Below are 17,961 nucleotides of genomic sequence, written 5' to 3'. Positions count from 1 at the left end.
ATCTGTTATACTGCCATTTCAAAAAAATCTTTTATGGTCACATAATTTAAAAAAAAAATACACAGGGGGGCAGCTAGATGGCACAGTGGATAGAGCGCTGGCCCTGGATTCAGGAATACCTGAGTTCAAATCCAGCCTCAGACACTTAACACTTACTAGCTGTGTGACCCTGAGCAAGTCACTTAACCCCAATTGCCTTACTAAAAAACAAAACAAAACAGAACAAAACAAAAATACACAGGAAGGGCAGCTAGGTGGCTCAGTGGATAGAGCACTGGCCCTGGATTCAGGAGGACCTGAGTTCAAATCCAGCCTCAGACACTTAACCCTTACTAGCTGTGTGACCCTGAGCAAGTCACTTAACCCAAATTGACCCACCAAAAAAAAAAAATACACAGGAAAATATGAAATGCTTGTGATAAATGGTTCTTCGGTAAATTAACACTAAAATTAAATTGTCAATTGAGGTTCTGTAGGATTTCATTTGGAAAATTGATTCAGGTGCTATTGATTCAATTCTGATCTCATTTTAAGTTAAATTTATTATGATAGTCTATCAGAAACCTGTACATTTAAGCTGTTATCTCAGTTATGTGATTAATAGTATGTAAAAGAAAAGGGCTATAGTAGAGATATTGTCAGAATGTGGATTCTTTAAAAATATAATAACCCTCCAGTTTACAAAACAAATAAACAAAAAAGGAGGCAATAAGTTCATGAACTGCAGGATTGTGTGAAAGAAGACATCTGGATGACCTCAAATAAAACGTCATGTGATCAATTTTATATTTTGTAATACTCTTATTAATGTTAAGTTCATATTCATTTAGATTTCCCTAGTTTGAATTTCATTGTCTTTTATTCTTCCATGTATATTTTCTTCTATTCATTCATCTATCTAATTTAGGAAGATGCAAGATGGTTTTGGTTTCATAATACAATGTTAATTCTAGCAGTATTGTGCTCCCATATTCTGAGTTGTTTGGTTTTGTTATTTTTTTTTCTCTCAACTGATTATTTGATCAAACTCTATAAAGCATTTCCCTGGCAAATTGGTTGCCATGGCAAGTGTAAATTGATTCTAGAAGTATTATTTTTGATAAGCATATTTTAAAAAAAAGAGGGGAACATTTGTAAGTTTTCTTTTTTCAAAAAAAAAGTTTTCTTTGAGATTGTGTCGTGTTTTAAATTGTGTTTAAATATGTTCCAATTTTTCACAAAAGTACTTGTATACTTAGTAAAAAAAAGGTATTATTTGAAATTGTTGCATAATTGTATATTATATTATGAATCAAGGTACATTCACATTTTTTGCAATCATTTATTATCCTCAATTTTTATTTGGGTTTTTTTGGTTTTGGGTTGTTTTTTTTTTTGGTTTTGTGGGGTAATGGGGGTTAAGTGACTTGCCCAGGGTCACACAGCTAGTAAGTGTCAAGTGTCTGAGGCTGGATTTGAACTCAGGTCCTCCTGAATCCAGGGCCAGTGCTCTATCCACTGCGCCACCTAGCTGCCCTCCTATTCTCAATTTTTAAATCCATATGAAATTTGGATTATGGGAACTTATCATTTAAGACATTAATTGCCTTCATTCTGAGTTATCAGATGCTAGTTGTTCAAGATGCCATCCAATAGAAAGAGGAATACTTGCAAGAGCAGACACTGAACTGTCACATGAGGGGAGACATGCATGAAGTCAAGGTATGGCTGAGGGAATGGCTTTTGACAAATGTTGAGATTGGTTTCTCTTGGTTTAATTTTATTTTTTTCCCCACAATACTGTACAGATGGCTGGAAGTTTTGATCCCACCCATCTCATTCTTCACCTGGCTTCTATGTCCCCTCCTATATGCCTGATGCCATGAACATCTTAATCCCATGCATCTGATTAAGTCTGACTCAGTTTCCTCCAATATGTTCGGTGGCATGGACATATATTCCATCCACCTATTTTAAGTGGGCAGTATATATTGCTCAAGTGTGGGAATGCTCATATCCCATCATTTCTCTGTTCTTTTATGGTAACACCCATAATTATCTCAGGTGTCATGATAAATACAGTGTTGGATTTGGCCTTGACACCTGTTACCAATTATATTAGATTTTTAAATTTCTCATAATGGTGTGAGGATAATTAGGCAGATGATGCAAAAAGTGATGAAACAAAGATAAAAATTCTTTTTAAAAAATTAATATCACAGGGGCAGCTAGGTGGCGCAGTGGATAGAGCACTGGTCCTGGAGTCAGGAGTACCTGAGTTCAAATCCGGCCTCAGACATTTAACACTTAACTAGCTGTGTGACCCTGGGCAAGTCAAGTAATGCCAACTGCCTCACTAATAATAAATAAATAAATAAAAATTAATATCACAGCAATTATCTTCCCAATTTACCCTCCACTAGGGGGGACTATAGTAATATTAAGTTTTAAAGACTGTTTCAATTTTTGTTTTATTATATGTTTCATGTATAACAAATAAGATTCTGAATTCCCTTAGACATGTTTTTGAGAACTTTCATTGTTTGGTTTGATTATTGACAAAGCTATTTTAAAGTTGTGTTAAGCTCAATTTTGTAGGAAAGATTCCTGCCTTATTTCCAGTGTCCACACATTAATCCCTGAAAAGACTTCCATTCCATGACTACACTCAGAGGACATCTGAAAAAAGACTTTCAGAGACTTTAAATGAACAATTTTGTTTTGTTTTTCTTTTTTTTTCCTCTGTTATTATATACATCATTTGTAACATGTACTCTCTGCAGAGGTCCTCCCTTTGCAGGCCAATGTCAAAGCACCAGTTCATGAGGGATTGCCCCTCTGGACAAAACTTTCCTCTCTCCCTTTTCTATATTGTTATTAACATATTTTTAGTTAGCATAGGGTATTATATTCTGTTATTTTTGACCGTTTCATCAAGGATACACCCCGTTTCTTGAAGAAACAAAGCAGGGACTGTAATGATTGGAATGATGCCACCTGCTGGAGACTTACTGCAGGAAAGCTCCACCATGAGGAGAAGGTCTCTGAGGGCAATACCATGTGTCTTTTCTTTGGTGTCAGGAAGTGATGTTTGCTTGTGGGAGGAAGAAGGGGGAGGCTGGCGCTTTGACTCTCTCTCTTTCCTGAGGACTCCAGTGGAGAAGGGAGATAGAAATGCACTCTCCCCTTAATAGATAGATGAATCTAGGCCTTTCTCTCTCTCTTTACCAAATTCTTATTCTCCTTAATAAATGCTTAAAAGTCTAACTCTTGCCAAAGCTTATAATTTATTGGTGACCACTCATTAGATATTTTAGACAGTATAGCTAGAATTTTAGCCCCTTACAAATGGTGGTCGGGTTTTGCCCCCAAAAAAGACTAGCTTCAAGTGTTCAAAGGCCCTTTACAGAGCTCTTTAGACTAATCCAAAGAAAGGTGCCTTCTTTAGCTGTTAGTTTAATTGGCATTAATAAGGGCCTAGCACTTCCCTTGTTAGAGAGGTTATAGGGAAGGGGCTGAGTTTGTGGAACTAGTCCATGTCCTGGGACTTTTCTTTTCCAACAGGCCAAAGAGAAGGAGAATAGTGGTGGTGGTGGTGGGGGGGGGGGGTTGTGGTACTCAAGGAGACTCTCAGGTCTTGTCAAAGAAGCATCAGGCTCAAAGGCAAAGAATTAAGGCAGACACAATGGAGTGACTTATGTCTTCCCCCAAATCCACTTTTGACCATCTTCACAATAACTCTTCGAGGTAGGTGCTCTTATTATCTATACTTCACAGTTCAGAAAACTGAGTCAAACAGAGGCTAATGACTCACCAGGGTCACATAGCTGGTAAGTGAAGCTCGATTTGAACTCAGATCTTCATGATTTTCTACCATTTCATAGTTCCAACATTGTATTAGTGCCCATCTTTCCACATCCCCAAGATTGTTGTCTTTCTTTTTTTTTTCAGGGCAATGAGGGTTAAGTGACTTGCCCAGGTTCACTCAGCTAGTAACTATCAAGTGCCTGAGGCTAGATTTGAACTCAGATCCTCCTGAATCCAGGGTCAGTGCTTTATCCACTGGGCCACCTAGCAGCCCGAATGTTACCATTTTTGTCATTTTTTCAATCGGTAGAGTATGAGATAAAACATGTGGTAAAAAGTTTTTAACAGTCGGTTAGTGAATATGGAAAGACGCTAGTTTTTAAAGGACCACCCTTTCAGGGAGGAGAGCGATGGCTGTGCATGGGCTACACATGCCAGCCCGGCTGCTAAGCACTCCACTTCCAGGGTGCGAGCTTAAAAGGCAAGGAGAGAACGGAAGTAGTAGGTCTTTTCAGCTCTCCTGTTCGCTGACTGCGCTGCTCAGACAGGTGCTGACTGGAGTTCAACTCGGCCCGGCTCGCCATTAGCAGCACGTTCTTGATGTGGCTCTCAGGTCCTCCTGAATCCAGGGCCCATGCTCTATCCACTTCACCAGGTGCCCTGGATTCAGGAGGACCTGAGTTCAAATCTGGCCTCAGACATTTAACACTTACTAGCTGTGTGACCCTGGGCAAGTCACTTAACCCCCATTGTCCCCACACACACACACACAAAGAATTAATTGTTTATATCCTTTGACCATTTATGTATTGGGGGATGGCTGGTAGTGTTATGTTTATTAGTTGTTTATCTATCTTGGATACCGAAACCTTATTGCAGGAATTTGATACCAAGGTTTTTTGTTTTTGTTTTCCCATTCAACCACTTTCATATCATGGATGGGTAATGTTGTCTGTGCAGAAAAAGATTTTCAGTTTCAAGTACTCAAAGTTTCCTCTTTTATTTTTGTAATAGCTTCTGTGTCTTGTATGGCTAAGAATACGTCTCCTTCATGTACCTCTGTATATGATCTGTTTCTCTTCTAATTTGTTTTTTATAGCCCAAACTTTCATATTAAGGTCATAAATCCTTAGAGAAGGGGCAGCTAGGTGGCCCAGTGCATAAAGGCCCAGGCCTGGAGTGGGGAATATCTAAGTCCAAATCTGACCTAATCATTACTGATTAGAGAATGCAAATTAAAACTTCTCTGAGTTACCACCTCACAGGTATCCAATTGTCCACTATGACAAAAAAGGAAAATGATAAATGTTGGAGAAGATGTGGGAAAATTGGAACACTATTGCACTGTTGGTGGAGGTGTGAAATGATTCAACCTTTTTTTAGAGAAATTTGGAACCATGCCCAAGAGGCTATAAAACTGTGCATACCCTTTGACCCAGCAATACCTACTAGATTTATGTCCCAAAGAGATCATAAGAAAGGGAAAAGTCACCACAAATACAAAAATATTTATAGCTGCTCATTTTGTGGTGGTAAAGAATTGGAAATTGAGGGGATGCCCAGCAATTGTGGGGAATGGCTAAACAAATTGTGGTATGTGTATGCATATAGTGAGATACTATTGTGCCAGAAGAAGGGATAAGCAGTTGGATTTCAGAAATACCTGGAAAAACTTACATGAACTGATACTGGGTGAAATGAGCTGAACCAAGAGCACATTGTACATGGTAACAGCAACACTGTGTGATGATCTACTTTGATAGATTTAGCTCTTCTCAGCAATTCATTGATCTAAGATAATGCCAAAAGCCTATAAGGAATTAATTGTGATTTGAGGTTTCCATCACCCCATCTTTGGCTAACATTAGCAACCCTGGCACATGCCTGTGCCTGCTGACCTCATGCTGAACACCTGCATGCCTACATGGGCCTGGCCAAATTATAAAAGAAATAACAAGAAGCAGGTAAAAACTTTTTGGTTTCATGTTGTAAGGAATTAATTGTGATTTGGTGTTTCCATCACCCCATCTTTGCTTCATTATGGTCAGACTGAAAAGATGTAATCTTGAAAAGCTTAAGAGAAGATGGGTGTGTACTTGAAGAGATTATAGAACAGAACATTTATTGAGTCAAAGTATCAAACAAAGTACCTAAGCCCCACCTAGGAGTTCCCCAATGCCCACATGTGCCTGGCCAAATTATAATGGGGACAGCCCAGGGGGTATGTTAAATCAACTGGAGACTTAGCAGGGCTAAGAACCTCCCTTCGGGGGGGGGGGAGAGAGAGAGAGAGAGAGAGAGAGAGAGAGAGAGAGAGAGAGAGAGAGAGAGAGAGAGAGAGAGAGAAGCTGGGGTTCTTTGACCTTTGGATCGAACCAGGAGACACTGCACAGCTGATTCTCCTTAGAACTACAGATTCCAGGTGGTGGTGAGTTTGTGTTATTGAAGCAAGGCGACTCTTTAGGCTAGCTGAGCTGAAAGAAAGTTTAGGGTTTGAGTCAGTTTTTGTTCAGAGAGAAACTGCTTTGAGTAGCTGAGGAAGCAGAGCTTATTCCATGTACCTCTGGGCCTTTTTACCCTAGAGATTTAGATTCTAACCATCTGGGAAGTGGGTCATATTTTTCCCTTTTTCTATCATCTTTCTCATTGTCCCTGGCTTTATTAACTTCACTTGTGTTGTAAATTTTGTTCCTATTAATAAAACCTGATTTGTTTGTGGAAAAGAGGCTGTTAATCTCCTTTCTTATTAGTCTGGGAGAAATAGCTAAAAATGGCAATTTGGAAGGGAGGAAACTTTGCACCTAGAGGTCTCTCATTATTTTATGAACCCCAATATTACGGCAAGTTGCCCAATTAACTCTCTCCATACTAAATTTGGCCAAAATAAGGTGCAATCCTCTTTTTTATTTTCATGCGTTTTTGAAATGCTTGTTTTATTCCATAAGTTAAAAATAAAATTAAAAGTATTCTTTTTAAAAATGAGGATACTTGAAAGGGGAAAAAGACTGAGGAAGAAGATGAGTAAAAAGGATTGATACATGGAAAGGGGTTAGCCTGAGGGAGCATCTGAAATTTAGTAAGCATCATTTCATAGCAAGCAAGTTTCATCTGAAGCCAAGGTCAAAGAAGCTATGTGATTTCTAGGAGATGGGAAGGATCAACTAGTTCTTGATAAAGGTCCAACCTTTTCAGGGAAACATGAGTCACATTTCTCTGCTAAGGTGAGTTGGGAGTGGAGAGTGGGAGCAAGCTATAAGGGAGCTTTGGGGACCAATGACAAGATTTGGAAAAGCTGCTGTGGTCAATGAGATAGGGAGTCATTCATATTGTTGTTCAGTAATTTCAGTTGTTTCTGACTCTTCATGACCCCATGTGGGTTTTTATTGCCAAAGATACAGGAGTAGTTTGCATTTTCTTCTTTAGCTCATTTTGTAGGTGAAGTAACTAAGGCAAAGAGACTTAATTGACTTGCCCACTCAGAGAAATAATGTCAGTTCAGAGGTTACATAGGATTTCTATGCTATTACATCGACATTTTGAAATTAACAGCATGGGTTTATTTCCTTTTTTGTTTGTTTGTTTTGTTGTTTGTTTTTGGGGTTTTTGGTGAGGCAATTGGGGTTAAGTGACTTGCCCAGGGTCACATTGATAGTAAATGTTAAGTGTCTGAGGCTAAATTTGAACTCAGGTCTTCCTGAATCCAGGGCCAGTGCTTTATACACTGCGCCACCTAGCTGCCCCAGTATGGGTTTATTTTCCTTTTTATTTTTTCTGAGGCAATTGGGGTCAAATGACTTGCCCAGGGTCACACAGCTAGTAAGTGTTAAGTGGGGGGGGGCAGCTTTAAAACTCATAGATCCAATCTTGTTGAACATCAGAGAATCCACACTGGAGAGAAACCTTATGAATGTAATCAGTGTGGAAAGACTTTTACAAAGAGCTCCAATCTTGTTCTACATCAAAGAATACACACTGTAGAAAAACCTTTTGGATGTAATCAATGTAGAAAGACATTCTGGTGCAGCTCCTGTCTTGTTCTATACCAGAGAATCCACACTGGAGAGAAACCTTATGAATGTACTCAGTGTGGAAACACTTTTAGATGCAATACCAAGATTTCTTGACATCAGACAGTCCACACAGGAGGGAAACCTTAAGGATGTAATCAATGTAGAAAGGCTTTCATTCATAGATCCAATCTTGTTGAACATTGGAGAATTCACACTGGAGAGAAACCTTTTGAATGGAATCAATATGGAAAGACTTTCAGATGCAACTCCAAACTTTCTTGACATCACATAAGTCCACAGTAGAGAGAAACCTTATCAATGTAATCAATGTGGAAAGACTTTCAGGGGCAGCTCCAGGCTTGTTCTATAGCAGACAATCCACACTGGAAAGAAACTTTTTCAATGTAATCAATGTGGAAAGGGTTTCAAACAAAACTCTATGCTTGCTCTACATAAGGTAATCCTCCCTAGAGAAAAACCTTATGAATGCAATCAATGTGGAAAATCTTCCACAACGACCTTCAGTTTTACTAAACAACAGAGAATCCACCCTGGAGAGAAACCTTATGAATGTAATGTACCTGGAAACACTTTCACACAGCACACCAATCTTACTGAACACCAGAGCGTCAACAGTGGAGAGAAACCTTATTAATGTATTCAGTGTGGAAAAAGCTTTCACAAAGAACTCAAATCATTTAAATATCAGGGAATCCAAAGTGGAAAGAAACCCTATGAATGTAATAAATGTGGAAAGGCTTTCACACAGAACTCTCTGCTTGTCGTACATCAGAGAATCTACACTAGAGAAAAACCTGATGAATGTAATCAATGTGGGAAGACTTTCACAAATAATTCCAGTTTGACTAAACATCAGAAAATCCAAATTGGAGAGAGACCTTAGGAATATAATCAACGTGGAAAGACCTCAGATGCAGGTGAAGTCTTGTTCTAAATCAGTGAATCCACACTGGAGAGAAACTTTATGAATGTAATCAATGTGGAAAGACTTTCAGACACAACTCCAAACTTTCTTGACATGAGACAGACCACACTAGAGAGAAACCTTATGAATGGAATCAATGTGGAAAGACTTCCAGATGCAACTCCAGACTTTCTTGACATGTGACAGCCCACACTGGAGGGAAACATTGTGAATGTAATCAGTGTGGAAAGACCTTCAGATGCAGCTCCAGTCTTGTTCTACATCAGAGAATCCACACTGGCAAGAGCCTTTATGAATGTAGTCAATGTAGAAAGACTTTCACACAGAACACGATACTTGCTGTACATCACAGAATGCACACTGGAGAGAAACCTTATATATGTGATCAAGGTGGAAAGGCTTTCACACAGAACACTATGCTTACTGTACATCAGAAATTCCACACTGGAGTAAAACCTCATGAATATTATCAATGTGGAAAGACTTTCAGATGTACCTCCAGTCTTTTTCTACATCAGAGAATCCACTGGAGAGAAACTTTATGAATGTGATCAATGTGGAAAGACTTTCACATGCAATGCCAAACTTTCTTGACATCAGACAGTCCATACTGGTGAGAAACATTATGAATGTAATCAATGTGGAAAGACTTTAATATAGAACTATTTGCTTGATTATACATCAGAGAATCCTCACTGGAGAGAAACCTTGTAAATGTAATGAATCTGGAAAGGCTTTTACACACAACTCTATACTTACCGTATATAAGAGAATACACACTGGAGAAAAACTTCATAAATGGAATCAATATGGAAAGGCATTTATACAGCTTTCAACTCTTCTTAAACATCAAGGAATCCATGCTGGAGAGAGACCTTATGAATGTAACCAATGTGGAAAGGCTTTACTAATAGTATTACAAATACTAATAGTTTCCTTTTTGTCATTTTTGCTAATTTTGAAGGCAGGACAAGAAATGGTAAGATTATTTTGATAGGACTTTCTCTTATTCTTGGTGCCTTGGAATACTTTTTTTCATGTAGTCTTTCATATTTGTTGGTATGATTATAAACTCTCTGTCCTTTCAGTCCTCAGCTATTGGCAATAGATCTTGATAGACATTGCTATTAATTATTTCCGATTTCTTGGATATAATGACCTTTATTATTTATTTTTCACATAACATGATACAATGTTCATACTATGATATTAAAACCTTTGAAAATTTTAACTTATAATTATCTTTTATACATTTTTATTTAGTATATATTTTACATTAAGAATTCTAATCATAGTTTTGAAAGTTATCTGAATATATTTTCTCATGATTTTTAAAATCATTTTTTACTCAGCAGAAATTCTCTTTACTCCTCATGCCTGTCTTTTATTTCAGAAGGAAAGGAACTGAGCAAATCAGTTAAACTCTCTGGGGAGGTAGAGCCAAGATGGCAGAGAGAAGCCAGGAAATTACTTGAACTCTTCCAAGTTTCCCTCAAAACAACATGAAATCAAGTCTACAAACAGATTCTGTAAAGAACCCACAAAAAGATAGAGAGACACACTCTTCCAACTTGAGATAATTTAGAAGACTTCAGGAAAGGCTGGTATCACTTGGGGAAAAAAGGGGGAAACAGCACAGAGGGGATCTGGGCAAGTCAGGAGGCTCTTGGCCACGGCAGAGATCAGCAACTGAAGCCGCTTGGTCCTGGCTCAGCAGGCTGGTGGTGAAGCAGGCTAGTTGTGAGACCTCCCCAGCCCTGGCTGAGAAGGCAAACTGTCAGTTAGAGAACCACCTTTACCACAGGTGCAACCATCCCAGCACAGGGAGCCAGTCTAGGATGGTGAGGAATCCACAAACCACAGAGGCCTCAGAACAGAAAGCCAGTGACCAGACCCCTATACCCCAGCACAAGAAGCTTGCAACAATGGCCCCTGTGCCCCAGGAGCAGACCTCAACTTTACAAGTAAAATACAAATAAATAAATAAATAAGCCACAACATGAGTAAGAATCAGAAAAGGGCCCTTACCATTGAGAGCGTCTGTGTCTATAGGGAACACCAAAACACAAATTCATATCAAGACAATACTGTAAAAATGTCTACATGTGAAGCCTCAAGGGGGTAGATGAATTTGTCTCAAGACCAAAAAGCCTTCCTGGAAGAGTTCAAAAAGGATTTTAAAAAATCAAATGAGAGAGGTAGGAAAAAGTAGGAAAAGAAATGAGAGAAATGAGAGTTATACAAAGAAAACTATGAAAAAAGAGTCAACAACTTGGAGAAGGAAGCACAAAAATTGAATGAACAAAACAATTTCTTAAAAAATACAATTAGACAGGGGCAGCTAGGTGGTGCAGTGGATAAAGCAATGGCCCTGGATTCAAGAGTACCTGAGTTTAAATCCAGCCTCAAACACTTGACACTTACTAGCTGTGTGACCCTGGGCAAGTCACTTAACCCTCGTTGTCCTGCAAAAAAAGAAATATATATATATATATATATATATATATATATATGCAATTGGCCAAACTGGGGGAGGGGGAGTTGAAAATTTGTCAAATGGAAAAGGAGATGCAAAAGCTTACTAAAGAAAATAACGCCTTAAAAATTTGAATTGGGTAGATCGCGGCTAATGACTTTGTGAGACACCAATAATCAAACAGAATCAAAAGAATGAAAAAAATAGAAGAAAATGTGATATGCCCCATAAGAACACTAGAACAAAAGGAAAAAAGAAAGTGAGAAATGGCATACTTTAGTTTGTATTCAATCAATATCAGTTCTTTCTTGGAGGTGTATAATATACTTCATCCTTAGTCCTTTGGAATTGTTTTGGATCATTGTTTTGCTGAGAATAGCTGTCATTCATAGTTCTTCATTGAACAATATTGCCCTTACTGTGTACAAGATTCTCCTGGTTCCATTCACTTCACTATATATCAGTACAGGTAAATCTGTCCAGGTTTTCTGAAATTATCCTGCTTGTCATTTCTTATAGCCCAATAATATTCCATTACAATCATATACCACAGCTTCTTTTTTGTTTGTTTGTTTGTTTGTTTTGCAGGGCAATGGGGGTTAAGTGACTTGCCCAGGGTCACACAGCTAGTAAGTGTAAAGTGTCTGAGGCCGGATTTGAACTCAGGTACTCCTGAATCCAGGGCTGGTGCTTTATCCACTGCGCCACCTAGCTGCCCCCTTACCACAGCTTCTTTAGCCATTCCCCAATGGATGGGCATCCCTTTGATTCCCTATTCTTATCTACCACAAAAAGATTTCCTATAAATATTTTTGTAGAAACAGGTTTTTTTCCCTTTTTTCAGATATCTTTGAGATATAAACCTAGGAGGGGTATGGCAGAAACAGTTTTATAGCCCTGATAGGTATGAGGTGGTACCACAAAGTTTTAATTTGCATTTCTCTGATCAATAGTGATTTAGAGCATTTTTTCATATGACTATACATACCTTTGATTTTTTTGCAAACTGTCTGTTCATATACTTGACCATTTATCAGTTCTGGAATGACTTGTGTTTTTATAAATTTGATTCAGTTGTCTATGTAGATGAGAAATGAGACCTTTGTCAGAGACACTTATTGCAAATTTTTTCCTAGTTTTCTCCTTTCTGTTGTGAGAAAACAATTATTAATAAGCAATTTCTTGGGGAACTCAGAAATCCCTTTCTCAGTGTTCCCCCCCCCCCCCCCCGGTCATCTCCACCGCTGCCACTTCAGAAAGTCCAGTTCTAGAGAAATTTCATCAAATCTAATCTGAGACAAACCCAAGGGAACAAAAGGAATGGAGATAAATTCTTTTGTATAGGATGAATGGAGTTTTCCTTAAGCAACTTGAGTGAGGGTCTTTTGCATTTTTTCCTGATATCATATCTAGAGTTCATTTTAATGTATAGCACCTTCAAGTCCTGTAAACCAATGGAATTGAATGATACTAACCAATTACCTTTGATCAATGTATAATGATCTGCCTCTATCAAAAGAGGATTTTTTTAAAAAGCCCTTGGAAGATGCCACAAAAGGTCTTCTGGGTATTGAAGGTATTCTGGGTACTCCAGGGCTTCTGGGCTTCTGAGGCATCTTCTGAGCTTCTCTTGGTTTACGGGGCCACATGGTCTCTGTATCTCTCGGGTCTCTTAGAGATCAACTCTTATGGGGCTTCTCTCCTGCTCACATAAAGTGGCATGCTGAAGCTCTCTCCCTGCTTTCTTTACCATGCAACCTGACACCATGAGAAGTTAGGTAGTTGTGGTCAATCCTTTACTGGTATAAGATTGATAAATTAATATATGCTTACCCACAACCAATAGCAGTAGCAATATCAATTTTTAAAAACATAGCTTATAATTTTGGTTGCATTGGTTTTGTGCAAAAAACTTTTGACTTTCATATGATCAAAATGATCTACTTTACATTTTGTAATGCTCTCTATATCTTTTTTGGTCCTCAGTTCTTCCTTCCCTTATCCATAAATCTGACAGATAAACTATTCCATGCTCTCTTAAGTTGCTTGAGTTATCACCCTTGATGTCTAAATCCTTTACCCATTTTGAACTTATTTTGGCATTCCCATCCAATTTCCTCCAGAGATCAATCATATCTAACTTTTCAAGAATTTTATTCATTTCCTGAACTTCTTTCTTGTTTATTTTTTGGTTAGATTTATCCAGTTCTGAGAGGGGAAGTTTAAGGTTCCCCACTAGGATAGTTTATTATCTATTTCCTCCTGTAACGCAATCAACTTCTCCTTCAAAAATTTAAATGCTATACCATTTGGTGCCTATCTGTTAAGTATTGATATGACTTCATTGTCTACCTTTCAGCAAGATTTAGTTTCCTTCTTCATCTTTTAAAACTAGTTCTATTTTTTGCTTTCGCTTTGTCTGAAATCATGATTGCTACCCCTGCTTTCTTTGCTTTAGCTGAAGCATAATAGATTCTATTTCAGTCCCTTATGCATTCCCTGTGTGTATCTCTCTGCTTTAAATGGGATTCTTGTAAACAATATATTGTAGGATTTTGGTTTTTAATCCATTCTGCTATCCACTTCCATTTAATGGGTGAGTTCATTCCATTCACATTTATAGTTATGATGACTATTTCTCTCCATTCTATTTTTTTCATTTTGAAAAAGTAATTGTTTATTATGATAAAAATAAACTGTTGACTGAAAACACATGAATAGTACAAGATATTAGACTGTGGTTGGAAAGAAGCTAAAATTTTTTTTAAAAAAATAGGACATTTGGGGCAGCTAGGTGGCACAGTGGATAGAGCACTGGCCCTGGAGTCAGGAGGACCTGAGTTCAAATCCGGCCTCAGACACTTAACACTTACTAGCTGTGTGACCCTGGGCAAGTCACTTAACCCCAATTGCCTCACTAAAAAAAGAAATAGGACATTCCAGAGCAAACAGCATCCCTTTAGTTGGGTAAGCTGGCATGCAAACAATCCACCAAAACACAACAGAAGAAAGGAAAACCATTCTCTTTCATCAGACAGAACCCTTCCATACCTCCCCAACCTAAGCTTCTCCCATAAGGGAATGCAGTTGTTGAATTTTATTGACATTTTGCTATCTTTTCAATACTCCATGCTATTTTTCACCTGTTTATTCCCCCCCACACACACACACACACTTTGACTCCTGACCTTTTCCCTTCTCACAAGTGTTTTACTTATGATGATTTCCTTACCCAATATCCCCTCCCTTGTATCAGTTCCCTCTCCCCCTTCTTATCCCCTTTTTAAACTTCCTTATAGGGTAAGATAGATTTCTATATCCAACAGAGTGTGTTTTGTATTCCCTCTTTGAGCTAACTTCAATGAGAGTAAGGTTGAATCTTTGCCCATACCCCAATCTTCTCCTCCATTATGATAATTCTTTCATGCCTCTTTTTCAACCATTCAATTTTTCCCCTCCTTTCATGCAGTTTCTTTTCACCCCTTTATTTTGTTTTCTGGGGTGTCGTTCCATCAATGTCACCTTATCAATATACCTTTTGTCTACATATAGTCCTTCTAATCTTATAATAAAGTTGTTAAAACTTACAAATATTACCTTCCATATCACGTTATGACCACATCCTCTCTCTACATATACTCCTAATTGCTCTAATAATTTTTCTTATAATAAAGTTTTTTTTCCTTAGGGTCATAAATAAACGACCAGGGGAAATTGTTTTTTATTAGTCACAACATGAAATATTACATGAACTCGCATATCAGAACCAAACTGGGGTAAAGAGTACAGCTGCAACTTATACTTCTTCTCTAACAATTCCAAGGGAACTATTTTTTTGTTTTTGGACAAGGGTTTCTTGATGTTAGGGATGACATGCCAAGTACTCAAGTCTAGGATGATACAGAAAAGCAGCATTAAGCTTTTTGCACCGTGATAACAGGTAGTTATTAAGGCTCACTGTCAGAGCCATGGAATTACAAGCTATACCCTGACACCAACAGCAACACTTGGTCAGTCAAGCCCTGGGAGTGATTTTCATGCCTCGATGTTTTCTTCTTCACTAGATGCTAACAACCAACTTTTGGCCTTGTTGTGTGCGAGATGGCTACACTTTGGTCACCTAAGTGTTTGCTCCCACCACCATAAAAAGAGGACACTGTAGAAAGCTTCTAAAATCACAGCAAGTTTGCAGGAATGGTTTTAGAACAGTTAGGCTTTCCCCTCTGGTAAAAAACCAGCTAAAGCAGGTAGACAAATGGGTTTTTTCCCAGCCATTTTACCCATTGTGTTTAGCAACTGCCACCCCACGAGGGAGCAAATACTTTAGGAATGCAGCTTCAACAACTCCTATCTTCATAATTTAAAAAGAAAACAGGCCTTCCCTTCACTGACTCAAAATTCCCTTCCCTCTCCCTTAGGGACCCCTGGGGAAGGTGATCTGAATATATAATTTTCTTTAGATGTACGATTTTATCAGTAGAATGAACCCAGAAAACAAGAGCAGAGATACAATTCAGAGAAAGAGTTTTGAGCTCTGTTCCACAAACAGGGAAGCTTCTTCCTCTTAAGTTGACGAAGGCAAGAACAGTTCATTGAAAGAAGTGATGAGGTTGAAATAGGACTTCTCATCATCCGTTAATCCCGCATTGCCAGGTCTCACTACCACGGCCACCTGGACGTCAGCCTCTTCTGCCGCGTTGGCCTCTCGCGTAATGTCTGTCAGAAACAGGATGTTGTTGGGGGAGCAGCCGATGCTCGTCGCAATTCTCCTGTAACTTTCACTCTCTATTTTATGTCCAATCTTAGTATCAAAATGGCCATCAAAAAGCTTGAGAATGTCTCCTTCTGTTGAATAGCCAAAGAGCAGCTTCTGTGCCTCAACACTACCTGAAGAATAAATATACACCTTCATGCCGGCTTGTCTCCATTTCCTGATTGAGGGAACCACGTCCTCAAAGAATTTGACCTTCACTGTCCCATCGGCGAAGGCGGCCCGCCATATGTGGCCCTGCAGCTGCTTCAGGGCGGGGGTCTTCCTATCCAGGGACATCTGCCAGTACACGTTGTCCACCACGGCCTGGATCATCTGTTCTGTGTCATCGGCGCCATGCTCCGATCTGGGGGGGATCAGCACAACGCCCTCCAAGTGGGAATCCTCTTCTGCCTGTTTTCTCAGCAGACTCACATCCTGTTGACACTCCTCTTCTCCCCAGTGCATGTGCAGATAATCTTTAACATTCTTGCGAATGTAGGAAAATAACGTGTCCTTCACGAAAGCAATCGGGGTAGTGGTACCTTCGATATCCAACAGGATCACGGTCACCTCCCGGGGCACCGAGAGAACCACCATGGCTCCGCCCCGGCTGCTGCGGCTGCGGCTGCGGCGTGGCATAAAGTTTTTAAGACTTGCAAATATTATCTTATCTTGTAGAAATAGAAACAGTTTAACCTTTTTGAAATTTTTAGTTTTTCTTTCTTGTTTCTTTTTTACCTTTTTATGTTCCTCTTGACTCTTATATTTGGAGGTCAAAGTTTTTATTCAACTCTGGCCTTTTAATCAGAAATGCTTTAAAGCCCTCTATTTCATTAAATGTCCATTTTTTCCTCTTAAAGAATATATTCAGGGGCAGCTAGGTGGCGCAGTGGATAAAGCACCGGCCCTGGATTCTGGAGGACCTGAGTTCAGATCCAGCCTCAGACACTTGACACTTGCTGGCTGTGTGACCCTGGGCAAGTCAATTAACCCCCATTGCCCCACAAAAAAAAAAAAAAAAAGAATATATTCAGGGGCAATTAGGTGGTGCAGTGGATAAAGCACCAGCCCTGGATTCAGGAGTACCTGAGTTCAAATCCAGCCTCAGACTCTTGACACTTAGTAGCTGTGTGACCTTGGGCAAGTCACTTAACCCTCATTTCCAAGCCCCCCACCCCCAAAAAAGAATATATTCAATTTTGCTGGGTTGGTGATTCTTGGTTGTAAGCCTAACTCCTTTGTCTTCCAGTATATTATATTCCAAGCCCTGTGATTCTTTAATATGGAAGCTGCCAAATTCTGTGTAATTCTGACTGTAACTTGATGGTATTTGAATTGTTTCTTTTTGCCTGCTGGCAATTCTTTTTCCTTGATCTTTGAGCTTTGTAATTTGGCAATCATATTCCCTGGAGTTTTCATTTTGGAATCTCTTACAGGTGGTGATTGATGAATTCTTTCAATTTCTATTTTGCCATCTGGTTCTAATATTTCAGGGCAGTTTTCTTTGATAATTTCTTGAAACATATAGTCCAGGCTTTTTTTTTTTTTTGGTCATGGCTTTCAGGTAGTCCTGTAACGCGATTGGAATGACGCCACCTGCTGGAGACTTACTGTAGAAGAGTTTCACCCATGAAGCGAAGGTCTTTGAGGGCAAGACCAGGAGTCTTTTCTTTGGCGTCACTTCCTGACACGGGCTAGTGGGAGGAGGAAGGAAGAGACTGGCGCTGAGTCTTGCGCTTTTTCCTCTGGACTCTGGTGGAGAAGGGAGCTAAAAATGTGCTCTCCCTTTAATAGATAGAAATCTAGGCCTTTCTCTCTCTCTTTACCAAATTCTTATTCTCCTTAATAAATGCTTAAAAGTCTAACTCTTGCTAAAGCTTATAATTTATTGGCGACCACTCATTAGATATTTTAGACAGTTTAGCTAGAATTTTAACCCTTAACAGTCCAATAATTCTTATATTATTTCTCCTGGATCTATTTTCTAGGT

General features: G+C 39.0%; 1 protein-coding gene across 1 annotated transcript; it reads right to left on the bottom strand.

The window, feature by feature from the left end:
• Nucleotides 1-15,766: 15,766 nt before the first annotated feature.
• LOC122750929 (enolase-phosphatase E1-like) lies at nucleotides 15,767-16,588 on the bottom strand. The gene has a single exon (XM_043997807.1). It carries the CDS (start codon nucleotides 16,566-16,568, stop codon nucleotides 15,783-15,785), a length of 786 nt encoding a protein of 261 aa, XP_043853742.1. The 5' UTR covers nucleotides 16,569-16,588; the 3' UTR covers nucleotides 15,767-15,782.
• Nucleotides 16,589-17,961: the final 1,373 nt, after the last annotated feature.

This window comes from Dromiciops gliroides, chromosome 3 (assembly GCF_019393635.1).
Source record: "Dromiciops gliroides isolate mDroGli1 chromosome 3, mDroGli1.pri, whole genome shotgun sequence".
In the NCBI taxonomy this organism is placed as follows: domain Eukaryota; kingdom Metazoa; phylum Chordata; class Mammalia; order Microbiotheria; family Microbiotheriidae; genus Dromiciops; species Dromiciops gliroides.
This window is presented reverse-complemented; position numbering and strand designations above follow the sequence as displayed.